Genomic DNA, 18932 nt, shown 5'->3' on the forward strand with positions numbered 1-18932 from the left:
GTGGTGAGATCTGGCACTGAAGTCCTGGACGCTGTGTCCATCACACTGCTGGCCCCTGCAGCGCTTTTTAATGGCAGATGGTTCGCTCTTCTCACGTTACACCCTCTAAATCACACACTTAACATTTCTTAATAATCTAATATTGCACATTAGAAATCTGAAGGAATGTAAACCATATCAAAGCCTATCTGACACTGTTCCTCTACGACTCACCCTGGGTTAGTTGTACAGACTAACGCAAAGTCATAAGCACATAACGAGCATCAGTGTGTGAAACAAGCAAAGAAAACAGTTGCATTATGACCAGCTGAAAAGTTCCCACTAGAAATTTTGACCTCCACATCAGATGGAAGCGAAGGGGGCACCACTGAGTGCCATGTCCACGTGCACCCTGGGGGAGCTTCTCAGGAGCTGTGGAGCTGGGTGTAGATGTGGGTGTGGAGCTGGGTGTAGATGTGGGTGTAGAGGTGGGTGTGGGGCTGGGTGTAGATGTGGGTGTGGAGGTGTAGATGTGGGTGTAGATCCGGGTGTATATCTGGGTGTAGGGCTGGGTGTAGATCCGGGTGGAGATCCGGGTTAGGACTTGAAGACATGCACAGCCCGGACCACGTACTGCCTACAGATGGGACACTCACTCATCCGCTTGCCACACTTGGTGCACGTGACCATGTGACCACATTCCAGAAGGACACAGTCGATCACAGCGTCCATGCAGATTCTGCACAGGTTCTCATCCAGCACACCCAAAGGGGCCACAGCAGAGCCATCTACAGGACAGAGGACAGAGCAGGACACGTCATTTAAACCTCACCGGGATTATGTTCTCTCTCTTTTTATTCCCAAAGTTGTGGTCAGTTTTGATTTGAAGTTGTAAAACATTTTCAGCTATCTGATGTGGTGGTGTTGATGTGTCTGTAGGTGGCGGTGTTGAGCTGTTCTCTGATGTCTGTCTAGATGAATCTTTATTAAGTGCCCTGCTCACACAAAATCTGTGAAAAGTGCAGAACATCAGGGGTCAGCAGACCACAAACGGACGAACGACCCTGGTGCTCCGCCAGGAAGACACTTACAATATTGAGCTTAAAGGATCCGTACAATCACTGAGCTTTTTCAGATTAGCATCTGGCATTTGGCCAAAAGGAGTAAATCTTTACAGCAGCAATAAGTGCTGTTAAAGTGATATTACAGCCCAGACGACCCAGACCAAGCACATGCACAGAAAAACAGAGACGGGAAGCAAACCCAAAATAGGTCACGCAGACACTAACCCCAACCCCTAACCCTAATCCAACATGGGTCACACAGACACTAACCCTAACCCCTAACCCTAACCCAAAATAGGTCACGCAGACCCTAACCCAACATAGGTCACACAGACACTAACCCTAACCTCTAACCCCTAACTCTAACCCAACATAGGTCAAACAGACACTAACCCCTAACCCTAACCCAAAATAGGTCACACAGAGACTAACCCTAACCCCTAACTCTAACCCAACATAGGTCACGCAGACACTAACCCTAACCCTAACCCAAATATGTCACGCAGACCCTAACCCATAACCCTAACCCAAAATAGGCCACGCAGACACTAACCCTAACCCCTAACCCTAACCCATCATAGGTCAAGCAGAAACTATCCCTAACCCCTAACCATAACCCAAAATTGGTCAAGCAGAAACTAACCCTAACCCTAACCCAACATAGATCACACAGACACTAACCCTAACCCCTAACCCTAACCCAACATAGGTCACACAGAAACTAACCTTAACCCCTAACCCTAACCCAACATAGGTCACACAGAAACTAACCCTAACCCTAACCCAACATAGGTCACACAGAAACTAACCCTAACCCCTAACCCTAACCCAACATAGGTCACACAGAAACTAACCCTAACCCTAACCCAACATAGGTCACACAGAAACTAACCCTAACCCCTAACCCTAACCCAACATAGGTCACACAGGAGAATCCTGAGTTTCTCAGGTAGGTAAAGGAAAGTATGGATCTCCCAGCATGCATTGCAGGAGGGCTGACGTCTGTCACACATACATGCTGATGATAGGATGACAGATCTTGATTCTCTTACCTCCAACACCTCCATCACATATCGGAGGCGGGTACGCCACCACTTTGGTAAAGCACAGAGAGGAAAGGAGCATAATGAGATTACAAAGGGCATAGAACTGGCAGAGATGCTCTGCTTCAGAGACGTGCTCACTCAGCCGGCCAAATACACCTTCCTCTCTCCAGCTGAAAAATGGCTGTGCTCCTATCCAGCGTAAACCCTCCTCTTGGTATCGCATGGTTTCAGGAGTATGTTAGTAAATGGCAGCTGACAGATGGACGCTAATGTACTTAATACTATAGACTTCTAAGTGTGAGGTAAGGAAACATACCTGCAGTGACGCTGGTACTGACATTTTCCACTGCAAAGAAAACAACGAGAGGAGAAGTTAGTCCCACAGAGACAGTCGTGAGTCCTAAAAACTCTCTAAAAAAATGTTTCAATCATTTTTAAAAGAATGAATTTCTTTCTTTCACTTTTAGCCATTTTTGCAGTTAAGAGTTCTGACTTCTGGATTTCCTAGGACTTCCTCTTCCTGCAGACTCATCACTCCCCCCTCCCATTGACCCATAACTCCTCCTCCTGAATCCTAACCCCTCCCCCTAACTCCTCCTCCTGACCCTTAACTCTTCCTCCTGAACCATAACCCCTCCCCCTGATCCCATAACCCCTGCCTCTGACCCCTAACCTCTCTCCTCCCACATCTCATTCTATTGACTCCACCTCCTCGCTGATTTTAGTCCCCAGCAGAGGGCAGCATATGATGAGTCACCCTCTGCATTACACACACACACACACACACACACACACACACACACACACTATAACAGACACACAGTCAGACAGTAGCACATGGACACAAAGACACACAGTCACAGTAAATAACCGTCTCACTGTCTAACTGCCTGTTTCCCTGTACACCATTCTGGTACTAAGCCCCACTCCGAGTTTCTGTGCAAGTCTGTAAGGTCTGCACTCACTGGAAGTGCGGTTGATCTGGGTCTCTCTGTAGAGGCGGTGGACGCGCTCCACCAGCTCCCACTTCTCACAGCAGCCTGAGAAACTGACAAAATTTCTGGCCAGAATCTCCTTCAACTGCCGTACTGTCAGGCCCTCGATGTCATCCTCCCGGGACAGGTCGGAGAGAGAGGCCCGTGCTCGCCTCTGAGTCACGGGACTCGTCTGTTCACACACACACACACGCAGGCAGGACGAGATGACAGCAGAACCAGTGTCATCATCATGTTTTCTTCATGACATCTGTAGCAGACTGTTTGCTCCGCACATGCCACACCCATGAGCACCACCCCACCCGTGTACAGGAGCACCGCCCACCACCCCAGTGTACACAATACTACAACCGCTATACTACTGCAGTAATACTACAACCGCTATACTACTGCAGTTATACTACAACCGCTATACTACTGCAGTTATACTACAACTGCTATACTACTGCAGTAATACTACAACTGCTATACTACTGCAGTTATACAACAACCGCTATACTACTGCATTTATATTACAACTCTATACTACTGCAATAATACTACAACCGCTATACTACTGAAGTAATACTACAATTGCTATACTACTGCTGCTATACAACCACTATACTACTGCAGTTATACTACAACCACTATACTACTGCTGCTATACAACCACTATACTACTGCAGTTATACAACCACTATACTACTGCAATAATACTACAACTGCAATACTACTGCAGTAATACTACAACTGCTATACTACTGAAGTAATACTACAATCGCTATACTACTGCAGTTATACAAGCACTATACTACTGCAGTAACACTACAACCACTATACTACTGCAGTAATACTACAATCACTATACTACTGCAGTAACACTACAACCACTATATTACTGCCGTAATACTACAAGTCTATACTACTGCAGTAATACTACAACTGCTATACTACCGCAATAATACAACTGCTATACTACTGCAGTAATATTACAACGCTATACCACTGCAATAATACTACAACTCTATACTATTGCAATAATACTACAACTGCTATACTACTGCAGTAATACTACAACCGCTATACTACTGCAATAATACTACAACTGCTATACTACTGCAGTAATACAACCACTATACTACTGCAATAATACAACCACTGTACTACTGCTGTTATACTACAACCTCTATACTACTGCAGTAATACTACAACCACTGTACTACTGCTGTTATACTACAACCTCTATACTACTGCAGTAATACTACAACCGCTATACTACTGCTGTTATACTACAACCTCTATACTACTGCAGTAATACTACAACCACTGTACTACTGCTGTTATACTACAACCTCTATACTACTGCAATAATACTACAACCACTGTACTACTGCTGTTATACTACAACCTCTATACTACTGCAGTAATACTACAACCACTGTACTACTGCTGTTATACTACAACCACTGTACTACTGCTGTTATACTACAACCCTTTTTTACTTTAGTTTATGAAGCACGACTCACCTCTAGGAAATGTGCACTGGGCTCCAGATATAAAAGAGAAACAGAGGCAACTTCCCCATGATCCTGGCAATGATACACACGAACAGATACACACACACAGTTGTGCTTTCACTGTATTCTATATATGTTCTAAGTATTACAATGCACTATTACTATTAGTGTTGTTTTAAAACCATCCATCTATCACTACAATAACAATAACACACAACAAACATCACAATAACACACAAGAAACGTGATCAGAGGTTTAGTCATCAATTGTTTAGTCATCAGGGGGTTTAGTCATCAGGGATTTAGTCATTAGGGGGTTTAGTCATAGTCATCAGGGATTTAGTTATCAGGGGGTTTAGTCAATCAGGGGTTTAGTTATCAGGGGGTTTAGTTGTCAGGGGTTTAGTTATCAGGGGTTTAATGATCAGGGGTTTAATGATCAGGGGTTTAGTTATCAGGGGTTTAGTTGTCAGGGGTTTAATGATCAGGGGTTTAGTTATCAGGGGGTTTAGTTGTCAGGGGTTTAGTTATCAGGGGTTTAATGATCAGGGGTTTAGTTATCAGGGGTTTAGTTGTCAGGGGTTTAGTTGTCAGGGGGTTTAGTTGTCAGGGGTTTAGATATCAGGGGTTTAATGATCAGGGGTTTAGTTATCAGGGGGTTTAGTTGTCAGGGGTTTAGTTATCAGGGGTTTAGTTGTCAGGGGTTTAGTTGTCAGGGGTTTAGTTATCAGGGGTTTAGTTATCAGGGGTTTAATGATCAGGGGTTTAGTTATCAGGGGGTTTAGTTATCAAGGCACTGCCCCACCCCTTTGAACTTCCCACAAAGCACAGCGAATGATGAACTGCACTTTGTTCCAGTCAATGTCTTAATTAATGATCTTGAACTAAATGAATGGCATACAATTAGAGCATTTTACTCAAGTACACACACGTGCACACACACACACACACACAAATTCAAGCACACGCGCACAGACACACACACAGACATAAGCACACACGCATGCACACACACACACACACACACACACACACACAGACATAAGCACACACGCATGCACACACACACACACATACACACACGCACACACACACACGCACACACACACAAACAGACATAAGTACACACACACAAATCTAAATCATTCACTTATTTAAGGCTCACTTATTTTCAGCCCCATTTAGGAGATTGAGTGCCTGAAATTCAGCGTATGTGTGTGTGTGTGCATTGCGTGGGTGTGTGTATACAGAGCAGCGTGTTTGTCATATAAGCACTCTCAACAAGGCCAAGACTACACATTACAGAGGTCTAAGAACACCACACACACACACACACACACACACACCATCCAACACAACACACAGACTGAGTGAGCAATGGCTAGTTTTATACCTGAGAGGTTTGTGTATGAGTGTGTGTGTGTGTGTGTGTGTGTGTGTACCTGGCTGGTTCCTGAGCTGTTGGTAGGGCTGTTACTAGGACTGAGCACTTCTCCCTGAGAGGCAGGGTTAGACAGGACAGACTGCTGAGAGGCGGAGCGTGCGGCCCTGGGGGGCGGAGTAACCACAGAGTGCAGTTGCGAGTGCAGGCTGTCAGTGTCTGCCACCTCCTCCTCCTCGTCATCCTCATCCTCCTCGCCCGGCCCCAGCTGCGCCCCCAAGTGGCAGAGTACCAGATCCACCAGGTGCTCCTTCTCTCGGCAGGTGTCTGTGTTGATGTTGCGCAGCGTCAGGTATGTGCGCAGGTCTTTGACGCGCAGGCGCATGAGGCGGGGCCTCTGGAAAGCCGTGCCCCACAACAGGTGGCAGGTGGCACACCTGCGCAGGTTCTCCTGTAGCACGGAACACAGCGAGCAGAAGCTCTTCTTACAGTCACAGCACACGTGCTGCAGACAGACAGACAGACAGACAGACAGACAGACAGAGAGTTCAGCTTGACAAGAATATTAACACTCTCAAATGTTACATGTGTTCAGTATAATGTATTAATAATGTTAAATGTGTTCAGTTTAATGAATTAATAATATTAAATGCGTTCAGTATAATGTATTAATATTAAATGTGTTCAATATAATGTATTAATAATATAAAATGCATCAGTTTAATGAATTAATAATGTTAAATGTGTTCAGTATAATGTATTAATAATGTTAAATGCAGTATTACCTCATATGACAGTATTACACCATGGGGCAGCAATACATCATATGGGGCAGTATTACATTATGCGGGGGCAGCATTACATCACATGGGGCAGTATTATACCATAGGGCAGTATTACATCATACAGGGCAGTATTACATCATGCGGGGCAGTATTACATCATGCGGGGCAGTATGGGTATGTAAGTTCCATTGTAACGTCCCCCACACTACTGACACACCTGTGCTCCGTACATATACTCCACCCACTCTTACCCCCACACTACTGACACACCTGTGCTCCGTACATACTCCACCCACTCTTACCCCCACACTACTGACAACCTGTGCTCCGTACAGATACTCCACCCACTCTTACCCCCACACTACTGACACACCTGTGCTCCGTACATATACTCCGCCCACTCTTACCCCCACACTACTGACACACCTGTGCCCCATACAGATACTCCACCCACTCTTACCCCCACACTACTGACACACCTGTGCTCCGTACATATACTCCACCCACTCTTACCCCCACACTACTGACAACCTGTGCTCCGTACAGATACTCCACCCACTCTTACCCCCACACTACTGACACACCTGTGCCCCGTACATATACTCCGCCCCACTCTTACCCCCACACTACTGACACACCTGTGCTCCGTACATACTCCACCCACTCTTACCCCCACACTACTGACAACCTGTGCTCCGTACAGATACTCCACCCACTCTTACCCCCACACTACTGACACACCTGTGCTCCGTACATATACTCCGCCCACTCTTACCCCCACACTACTGACACACCTGTGCCCCATACAGATACTCCACCCACTCTTACCCCCACACTACTGACACACCTGTGCTCCGTACATATACTCCACCCACTCTTACCCCCACACTACTGACAACCTGTGCTCCGTACAGATACTCCACCCACTCTTACCCCCACACTACTGACACACCTGTGCCCCGTACATATACTCCGCCCACTCTTACCCCCACACTACTGACACACCTGTGCTCCGTACAGATACTCCACCCACTCTTACCTTGCGTCTGAAGACAGAGAAGGCAAGACCACAGGCCTTGCACACTAGGCCGCTGCCTGAGGAGGCGGGGCTTGTGGAAGGGTAGGCGGAGTACCCGGCACTGGGGGCAAAACGGAAGGGCCCCGCCCCGCCCCCAAAACCCGGTGGCTGACTGCGCACTGCCCCTGTACCAATCACCTCATTCAGCAAGCCACAGCACGACGCCCACATAGAGGAAGCCCCGGCCTAAAAGACAGAGAGAGAGAGCGCGAGCGAGAGAGAGAGAGAGAGCGAGAGAGAGAGAGAGAGAGAGAGAGAGAGAGAGAGAGAGAGAGACAGAGAGAGAGAGAGAGAGAGAGACATGAGAATATGTGATCATTGCATGACTGCTACAGTTAAGACACAGATGCACTTTCTCGTTTACTGTGAACATTTTAAAAACCTAAATCACATTTTCAGATTAAAAATACAAAACATAATCCCAAATTACAATAATATGACCCGAGATGAAAAAAAAAACACTCACACACACACACCAACCCTACTGGAGTAGATCTCTCTCTCTCTCTCTCTCTCTCTCTCACACACACACACACACACACACACACACACACAACCAACCCTACTGGAGTAGATCTCTCTCTCTCTCTCTCTCTCTCTCTCTCTCTCACACACACACACACACACACACACACACACAACCAACCCTACTGGAGCAGATCTCTCTCTCTCTCTCTCTCTCTCTCTCTCTCTCTCTCACACACACACACACATACTGGAGTAGATCTCTCTCTCACACACACAAACACCAACCCTTACTGGAATATAGCACACACACACAGATACAGACAGGACAGAGAGACAGACCCCGGACACAGACAGGACAGAGAGAAACAGACAGGACAGAGAGAAACAGACAGGACAGAGACAGACAGGGCAGAGAGTAACAGACAGGACAGGGACAGACAGGACGGGGGGGGGGGGCTGGTTCATTTTTACTGAGTGAGAGCAAGTGGTTCTCATTGTTTCTAAGAGGCCACATCGATTGGCTGTGTTGTCTGTGTTAATCATGCTGGGAACGCTGGGCCACTGAAACTCAACTCATGCGATGGCCGGTTTGAACATCACACACACACACACACACACACACACACAAACACACGATTCAACCCGTGTATGTCCTGGACAGACCAACTTAGCCTATCACACACACATAGACACTTGATCACTCTCTCTCTCTCTCTCTCTCTCTCTCTCTCTCTCTCACACACACACACACACACACACACACACACACAGACACTTGATCACACTCTCTCTCTCTCTCACACACACACATACAGACACACAGACACTTGATCACACTCTCTCTCTCTCACACACACACACACACGATCTCTCTCTCTCTCTCTCTCTCTGTCACACACACACACACACACTCTCTCTCTGTCACACCATAAATACGAATGCTCTCTTTCTGCTGCCCACTAGCATTCTCCACAGAGAGAGGGGGAGGGAGAGAATGAGAGAGAGAGAGAGAGAGAGAGAGAGAGAGAGAGTCATAACCATAGATGACAAGGAGGTCTTTTGTGGGTCTTTATGACTTTAGTAGTGTGGGCTACACACACACACACACACACACACACACACACACACACACTATGATTACGGACACGTTGTTTACACAGTAACTACCCTATAGGAAAGTCTGCCCACAACTCCACTCCTTGAAAAGTGACATTTGCATAACGCAACCCCTAACATCAGCAATCGCGGACCAGTGCTTGGATAAGCCCCGCCCTCTAGACCCGCCCTCCCCTGGTCTGGACTGTTGGTCAACTGATCCCGACAGCTGATGTGCGTTGGAAGCGCTGATGTCAGAACAGCAAAATAAACCCATAGTGCACAGAATCATCACTGAGTCACATGACCAACAATAAATCACCAAATCAGTACTCAATTTCAGGAGAAATACTGAGTCATGGATTAGTACTGAATCACCTTTATTAAGTGCTCTGCAGCAGAGCCGGTGTTGCTGGGCTGTGGGGAGATAATGCCACTGAATAAAACTGATGTAGCTCAGATATAAATCCTCCGACTGGACTTACTGAAGTGTGACTGACACATCCAACAAAAAGAGTCTCCCTGGAGTTTTGTGTTCTTCCCATTTCTAAGAACTTTCTGAATCTGAGAGTGTGTCAAGTGCTGCGCCACCACAGCGCCAGTGACAAACCATCTTTGCAAATCAATTTAACAGTAAAGTTCAACACTAAATTTTTTGACAGCTAAAATGGATCCAGATCCATGTTAAACCTGCAGTCAGTGTCTTTTAAAGTTACGTTTGCCTCAGTCATATGGAAGACGATTCCCTCTGGGATCTGGACTAAGGGGATGTGACCGGTCAGTTTATAATAAGTTGGATAATGACATGCTTAAACAAACAACAACAAAAACCAAAACACACATAAACAAACAATGAAATTAATGTTTTGTCACAAGTCTCATACATCCCTAGACAAACTGTGCTGTGGCCTGCACAAGTCTACTCGAAATTTCCTTCTGTTTTTCTGTGTGTGTGTGTGTGTGTGTGTGAGTGTGTGTGTGTGTGTGTGTGTGTGTGTGTGTGTGAATATGTGTGTGTGAGTGTGTGTGTTTCTGTTTTAAGCAGCAGCAAACGTAGTCATTTGTTACTCTGTTTTATTCTACAGTCTATTTAAACCAGGCTTCTGATAGCCAGCTAGCTCGAGCCTCGGCCAGTGTCCGGTCACCGTCCTGCTCGTGTAGTCTTCCCATCCGTTACTGGAGGGACAAACTCAGCAGCCACTTTGGAGTTCTACGCCACGACATGAAGGTTATGCCGTTTCATTTCAAAACTGATTTTAGAAGAAAACAGATTGATTGAGGAGAGATTTCGTCGTCCCGGCAACAAGATGCCCTTTACCGTTACCTAAATATCTCCAGGGAGCAGATCCACGTGCAGAAATGTAGTTCTCCGACCGGCATTAATAAACACACCTTCTCAGACTGGCCAAAGCACACGTTTATATCATCTGCTTTAAGGCTGTATGTGACAGAAGACCAGGTTTCATTCGGTAAATGACATTTAATTCCAAACATTGATTTGTCATCGTAATACAGGCCTCTGCGTCCTGTAAATATGTATCATGGTGTAAGGCAACATGCAAACTTACAGCTGCATCGACTCCCGCGACCAGAGCCCCGTCGTCACCGTGTTAAAGTTAACGATCATTATTCATATTGTCACAGACTGACGTGAAGCACTTTTGCAGCCTCCCCTCCCATATGCGCGAGCACAGATTATCCACTGATCTCTCCAGCGAAGGACACGAGCTTTGGCCACCAGCGTGGAGCAAAGCTGCAGACGTCTCGCGGACAAGGCGCCGTTCCTGTCACCGCAGATGTAGATCTGGGTGCTCGCGCTATTATATGCGTCTCACTGCTAATTAGATGCAGGATGTCCTGTGATCGCATGCTTGCGTGCACCGGCGACGTACATCCTCACTTAGGGCGCAATGTTAATCTTACCACCGTTAACCGAATTGAACAGAATTTTCGAGGCAACGGGCGCACTAGATTATCAGTAGGAAATACTTCCTGTGAATGATATTCTGTTGACTAAACTATTAATTTACTTCTTTTGTTTTCTAGAGGCGATACTGATAATCAAAGTAATGCGTGCGGAGCAGCGCGCGCCTCGGTCGAACACTCGATCTGAAATCACGGTTCTTACGACCAGAATAATGACATTACTGTGGCCTACCTTCATTGTAACTCCCGCCTGCCAAATGATATTAAAATGACGACCATTGCAAGGACATAAGGCACCGCTCCATTACGCCTTCTCTTGCAGTCACCCCAGTGTATTTGTGGAGGAGAGCATAACGTAATGGACAAGCACCTCTCCGCCAATCCCGAAACGAGAGGAGCCGACGTTATCTATAGCAACCAATCGCTCACCGCTCGTTGCTAGATGGGCGGGCCTTAGTCGTGTTGCATGCACGCATGTGTACGGTCTCGAGCTGATGATGCAGGTATCCAGAGCGCGTAATAGCGCCCGTGCGCTCCGTGCTAGTCGGTGTTTGGAAGCCCGCAAATAGAAGTAGACGTAGAATAGGAAGATCACGACAAACAACGAATTAGCCTCATTTATACTTTATTATCTTGGACAATATCGACATTATTCTGTAAATTTTGTTTTAATTATATCACTATTTTGTAGATATTATTGTCTTGGCCAGCCTTTAAATGCACGCGGGTAGTTGTCCACATCCTACTGTCAGCGCACTGTGTGCCCTCGAGATCTCCGTCATGCGTCACGTGCAGAGCACGCAGCTTTTGCGGACGCTGCTGCGCTTTAATCCAACTCTTATTCAGCGTTATAACGGCAGCACGCGCTTTCTAAAGCCAGAGCAGCCGTACTGCATGCCTGAACGCGCCATGCACCGCATCCTGCAGCCCGACACGAGCCGAAACGCTTTCGCCATCTTCAAGAAAAAATCGTGCACTTAAGCCGGCTTACACTTGTTTTGCCATGTGTGCAGCGCGAGAGCAAGTCTGCTCATTTTCTGCTCACACGGTTCGGTTTGGGTATGACGTCACACGCGTGACGCGGAGTAACCTCGGAAGACCGGAAGCTTCAAACTGATGCTGGACTTCGGAGGGAACGTTGTTCTTTCGTAGTGTTAGCGGACTCTTTTAACCTTAAAGAGCCAAAAAGATTTAGATTTCTCGTTTAGGCCACAAATACCGGGACAGTAAAGGATTTTTGATAAGGAAAAAATATTTGAACGATATTCTATCAGACCTAGAATAACAACACGAATGTGGCTCTGTTAGTGCTGAAACCATTGGGTTTCATTTATTAAAGTACCTTACGTGTTATTGCAGGTAAAAACCAACAAAACCCTGTTTCTTGTACGTGAGAAGACAGAAAACATTCTATTTATTGCTTTTTAAAATATCTATGGTTTAATTAAAACCCTTACCATTCATTCTTACATAAAGTGAATGAATCTGAGCAGAATAACGGTGTGGCTCTGTGTTGGCATGGTGAAGGTTTCCCTGCTCTCAGTTGGCAACGTGCGTCATATTTTAGCCTTTAAAGGTTTGAATCCGTTTAAACCACATTTAAATGACGAACTCACTAAGGGCTGTGTGGTATTGTTAGTTTGCCTTTTCTCATTGTTTATTAAATATTGTGCTAAACTGAGTAAAACATCTTCATTTTGTTTTATATTGGTCCTTGGACTCAGTGGCTTATCGTCTGTATAAATATAATAGATACAAATGAATAAATATTTATATTTCTTACATATCAAAGTTCCTATGTGTCATTTAAAATGAAACTACCAACATAAAATAAAAGCATAAAAGCATATGAGTTATGATGGAGAAAAAGATGACAGAGACACAGGCATCAAATCAGACAAAACCTTCCAAAAGCATCGATAAACAAAAGCCCTGTTCTGCATTTTGAGACTTAGCAAGATGTAACGACAAATTTGAGCTGTAATAGATGGATTTGAGCTGTAATAGATGGATTTGAGCTATAATAGATGGATTTGAGCTGTAATAGATGGATTTGAGCTATAATAGATTAATTTGAGCTATAATAGATGGATTTGAGCTGTAATAGATGGATTTGAGCTGTAGTCATTAGGGAAGTCAACCTCGGCTGCCTCTGTGGTCTAATCCTCCTCCTTCACCAAACCCAGACATCAGAGATGATAGTTATATAGTAATACAATAACAATGTATACCAGCATTACAACATTTACACAAAGGTCCTCTGTTAAGATACGTTTAGAGCAATCTGGAGACATTAAATCAAATCTACTCAGTCAACACTAGTTACGAAGTTACGAAGCATTTCAAAAAAAAATCTTACATAAGAAATTTCAAATTCAACACACGTCTAGCACATGTTTAAACAAATATGTCTCCATAAGAAATGAGCCAGTAGGACCACAGGCCCAAGAGTTTGTGTGTGTGTGTGTGTATAGAGTGTGTCTGTGTAGTGTGTGTGTGTGTGTGTATGTGTGTATGTGTGTAGAGTGTGTGTAGAGTGTGTGTAGAGTGTGTGTGTGTAGAGTGTGTGTGTATGTAGAGAGTGTGTGTGTGTGTGTGTAGTGTGTGTGTGTGTGTGTGTGTGTATGCAGAGTGTATGTGTGTGTGTGTGTGTGTGTAGAGTGTGTGTAGTGTGCGTGTGTGGAGTGTGTGTGTGTGTGTGTGTGTAGAGTGTGTCTGCAGAAAGTGTGTGTGTGTGTGCAGAGTGTGTGTGTAGAGTGTGTGTGTATTGTGTGTGCGTAGTGTTTGTAGAGTTTGTGTGTGTGTGTAGAGTGTGTGTGTAGTGTGTGTGTGTGCAGAGTGTGTGTGTGTGTGTGTGTGTGTGTGTGTGTAGTGTGTGTGTGTGTGTGTGTTTAGAGTGTGTGTATTGTCTGTGTGTGCAGAGTGTGTGTGTGTGTGTGTGTAGAGTGTGTGTGTGTGTGTGTGTGTGTGTTTGTGTGTGTGGAGTGTGTGTGGAGTGTGTGTATGTAGAGTGTGTGTAGAGTGTGTGTATGTGTGTAGAGTGTGTGTGTGTGTGTAGAGTGTGTGTGTGTGTGTAGAGTGTGGGTGTAGAGTGTGTGTAGAGTGTGTGTATAATGTGCATGTGTGTAGTGTGTGTGTAGTGTGTGTGTGTGTGTGCAGAGTGTGTGTGTAGTGTGTGTGCGTAGAGTGTGCGTGTGTGTGTGTGTGTGTGTCTGCAGAGAGAGTGTGTGTGTGTGTGTGTGTGCAGAGTGTGTGTGTAGAGTGTGTGTAGAGTGTGTGTGTATTGTGTGTGCATAGAGTGTTTGTAGAGTTTGTGTGTGTGTGTGTAGAGTGTGTGTGTAGTGTGTGTGTGTGCAGAGAGTGTGTGTGTGTGTGTATAGTGTGTGTGTGTGTGTGTGTTTAGTGTGTGTGTAGTGTCTGTGTGTGCAGAGTGTGTGTGTGTGTGTGTAGAGTGTGTGTGTGTGTGTGTGTGTGTGTGTGTGTGTGTGTTTGTGTGTGTGGAGTGTGTGTGTGTAGTGTGTGTGTGTTTGTGTGTGTGGAGTGTGTGTGTGTATGTGTGTGTGTGTGTGTAGTGTGTGTGTGTTTGTGTAGTGTGTGTGTGTGTGTGTGTAGTGTGTGTGTGTGCAGAGTGTGTGTAGAGTGTGTGTGTGTAGAGTGTGTGTGCAGTGCGTGTATGTAGAGTGTGTGTAGAGTGTGTGTAGTGTGTGTGTGTGTGTGTGTGTGCAGAGTGTGTGTGTGTAGAGTGTGTGTGTGTGTGCGCGCAGAGTGTGTGTGTGTGTGTGTAGAGTGTGTGTGTGTGTGTGTGTGTGTGGAGTGTGTGTAGAGTGTGTGTGTGTGTAGTGTGTGTGTGTGTGTGTGTGTGTGTGGAGTGTGTGTGTATTGTCTGTGTGTGCAGAGTGTGTGTAGAGTGTGTGTGCTTGTGTGTGTGTAGAGTGTGTGTAGTGTGTGTGTGTGTGTGTGTAGAGTGTGTGCGCAGAGTGTGTGTGTGTGTGTGTAGAGTGTGTGCGCAGAGTGTGTGTGTGTGTGTGTAGAGTGTGTGTGTGTGTAGAGTGTGTGTGTGGAGTGTATATGTAGAGTGTGTGTGTGTGTGTGTAGAGAGTGTGTGTGTGTGTGTAGAGTGTGTGTGTGTGTGTGTGTGTGTGTAGAGTGTGTGTAGTGTGTGTGTGTGTGTGTGTGTGTGTGTGTATGCAATCTTAAACACACACGTGCACACAAACACACATGCACATGCATATATACAAATGCAATCTCATAATCTGCATACATACAAATGTAATGTGCGTCATATTTTAGCCTTTAAAGGTTTGAATCCGTTTAAACCACATTTAAATGACGAACTCACTAAGGGCTGTGTGGTAGTGTTAGTTTGCCTTTTCTCATTGTTTATTAAATATTGTGCTAAACTGAGTAAAACATCTTCATTTTGTTTTATATTGGTATTATGCTTTTCCTGAGGACCTTGGACTCAGCCACTTATCGCCTGTATAAATATAATACATTCCAATGAATAAATATTTATATTTCTTACAAATCAATGTTCCTATGTGTCATTTAAAATGAAACTACCAACATAAAATAAAAGCATACGAGTTATGATGGAGAAAAAGAGACACAGGCATCAAATCAGACAAAACCTTTCAAAAGCATAAACAAAAGCCCTGTTCTGCATTTTGAGACTTAGCAAGATGTAACGATAAATTTGTTCTATAATAGATGGATTTGAACTGTAATAGTCATTAGGGAAGTCAACCTCGGCTGCCTCTGTGGTCTAATCCTCCTCCTTCACCAAACCCAGACATCAGAGATGACAGAACATTTACACAAAGGTCTTCTGTTAAGGTAAGTTTAGAGCAATCTGGAGACATTAAATCAAATCTACTCAGTCAACACTAGTCACGAAGTTATGAAGCATGTCAAAAAAAAATCTTACATAAGACATTTCAAATTCAACACATGTTTAGACAAATATATCTCCATAAGAAATGAGTCAGTAGGACCACAGGCCAAAGAAATTGTGTGTGTGTGTATAGAGTGTGTGTGTGTAGTGTGTATGTGTGTGTGTGTGTATGTGTGTGTGTGTGTGTGTGTGTGTGTGTGTGTGTGCAGACTGTGTGTGTGTGTGTGTGTGTGTGTGTGTAGAGTGTGTGTAGAGTGTGTGTGTGTGTGTGTGTGTGTGTAGAGTGTGTGTAGAGTGTGTGTGTGTGTGTGTGTGTGCAGTGTGTAGAATGTAGAGTGTGTGTGTGTGTGTAGTGTGTGTGTGTGCAGAGTGTGTGTAGATTGTGTGTGTAATGTGTGTGTATAGAATGTAGAGTGTGTGTGTGTCTGTGTAAAGTGTGCTTCCATCTGAAGTGTTTCTGTGTACAGTGTGTGTGTGTATAAGAAAGTGAACAGGCGATTGTGGGAACTTTCGTCATCACTCTTCATTAGAGTGGTAGTACAGTGTCTCATACACACGCGTGAACACACACCCACACACACACACACACCAACCAGCCATTAGATTGTTTAAAATGGACATGCTGTTTTGATGAGAATGCTGCATTAATACATTATTTTACTTTGCAAATTATATGTCATTGATTTTGCTTAGCTCCAGCAATTTCAAATGTGATTTTTTTGTAACTGACTTTTACAGGTTGATTTTCTGAATGATTTTGGGCGTCTCCCAGAGCATACCCATACAGAGCAGGCCAGTGCCTTACACGTCCCAGGTCTCACGGACAGGGCGGTCATGTACACGTTTGTCCACCAGGTGGCACTGTTGTATATTGTATAACGAGTACAGCATCTTGTACTCAGCTCCGAGCGACCCGAGCGGTGAAGCACAAGTTGTACATTAACATCACACATTCGAAATTACACGGAACTGGTGATTTATTTGTTATCTTAACACACATTTTATGTGCTTATTATAACAAAATGATTTTTGGCGGGAACGCTACGTCCGCAATGCCAACATAAGCGCTGTAAAGAGAGCAGACCCCAGACGTGCGTGACGCAAGTTTACGGCAACGATGCTTTTGGGGGAAAAAAGGGAACTTTCCCAGCAGCACGAGTGAATATGAGCGCATTTACCGTAATGCTTGCTCATTAGCTGTAATTGGCTGAATTTCGCCATCTGATTAGTCACTGATGATTTACCATTTTTAGCCTCATGCTGGCTTCCAGATGGGATAAACTAACCCCGCGAGCCTGACTGGCGGGCTGATGTGGGAAAAACATAAACAGTCCACAGGAAGAAAAGCCAATAATGCGCTCTTTCGCTGTTCAACCACTAGATGGCGTATCTGCGATGCAAATACCTGTATATAGAGTTCTCGCACGTTAAAACCCACATTATTACCAGTAAATCCAGCTCTCACTCACAGAGCAGCTGTGCGATATCATGGTCCGCTGGTGACAGCTAACATCATTGCAACGTGGGGCTGATGTCCAGAGATCTTAATAAAGGACTGGACTGCTAATGCTGTTCTGATGTCGGGGATTTGGTGAGCGACGTCGTGTGTGGTGCGGTGGGAGCTGCAGTGTCCCTATAGTGGAAATCTGTTCTCATTCTCTAAAAGAATTCCAGTGATTACATAAGCCTTCAGGAAAATGTGAGGACAGGCATGTGTATCTACAACAGGAAACCGCAACTATGGCTTATCGTAAACAGAGAGGAGGAGCCTAACCCTGACCTCACCATTCCTCATCCACACACCATTCCAAACCATTCCATACACGCACGCACACACACATGCCTCGTGTCTTGTCAAAACTGGTTCTGTTGGCATCCTCAGCCATTCCACTAATAATGCTGACTCCAGCTGCACATAACAGAAACCTGTTATTACACACATGCATATGCATATGTACACATGCAATCTTAAACACACATGCATAAATACAAATGCAATCTCTCTCTCTCTCTCTCTCTCTCTCTCTCACACACGCACGCACATTCTTATGCGCTTGCTGTTGCTCCTCCCTTTAGCATGAGAATGAGGTTTAGCATGTGAATGAGGTTTAGCATGAGAATGAGGTTTAGCATGTGAATGAGGTTTAGCATGAGAATGAGGTTTAGCGTGTGAATGAGGTTTAGCGTGAGAATGAGGTTTAGCATGTGAATGAGGTTTAGCATGAGAATGAGGTTTAGCATGAGAATGAGGTTTAGCATGTGAATGAGGTTTAGCATGAGAATGAGGTTTAGCATGTGAATGAGGTTTAGCATGTGAATGAGGTTTAGCATGAGAATGAGGTTTAGCATGTGAATGAGGTTTAGCATGAGAATGAGGTTTAGCATGTGAATGAGGTTTAGCATGAGAATGAGGTTTAGCATGTGAATGAGGTTTAGCATGTGAATGAGGTTTAGCATGAGAATGAGGTTTAGCATGAGAATGAGGTTTAGCATATGAATAAGGTTTAGTGTGAGGTTGCTGTGAGAAGTAAAACGACACCCAGGACACTTGTTCGCAATCGCCGTTTTATTCCACATTACAGGAGCAATTTTCTCAGTTGTCAGCACTGTACCACAGTCAACACTGTACACCGTACTACACTGTACCACACTGTACTACACCATACCACACTGTACTACATTGTACACTGTAACATTACTACACTGTACTCTGTACCAC

At 44.9% G+C, this 18932-nt stretch overlaps 1 protein-coding gene across 3 annotated transcripts in view; it reads right to left on the reverse strand.

Annotated features, from left to right (window-relative positions):
- The window catches only part of rnf34b (ring finger protein 34b), a 22151-nt gene extending 10510 nt beyond the window's left edge, over positions 1–11641 (reverse strand). The window contains exons 1-8 of one of the 3 annotated variants that reach the window (XM_035535977.1): positions 11549–11641; positions 7789–8013; positions 6026–6469; positions 4593–4655; positions 3055–3256; positions 2406–2435; positions 2096–2137; positions 636–767 (exon numbers count right to left, since the gene is read on the reverse strand). In XM_035535977.1, the coding sequence (XP_035391870.1) occupies positions 636–767; positions 2096–2137; positions 2406–2435; positions 3055–3256; positions 4593–4655; positions 6026–6469; positions 7789–8013; positions 11549–11554 (1144 nt within the window). In that variant the 5' untranslated portion in view covers positions 11555–11641. Of the gene's footprint in view, positions 768–2095; positions 2138–2405; positions 2436–3054; positions 3257–4592; positions 4656–6025; positions 6470–7788; positions 8014–11548 lie in introns of all 3 variants that reach the window. The other 2 variants (XM_027025320.2, XM_027025321.2) reach the window with 2 other exon arrangements.
- Positions 11642–18932: the final 7291 nt, after the last annotated feature.

The sequence above is a fragment of the Electrophorus electricus genome, chromosome 17, assembly GCF_013358815.1.
Source record: "Electrophorus electricus isolate fEleEle1 chromosome 17, fEleEle1.pri, whole genome shotgun sequence".
In the NCBI taxonomy this organism is placed as follows: domain Eukaryota; kingdom Metazoa; phylum Chordata; class Actinopteri; order Gymnotiformes; family Gymnotidae; genus Electrophorus; species Electrophorus electricus.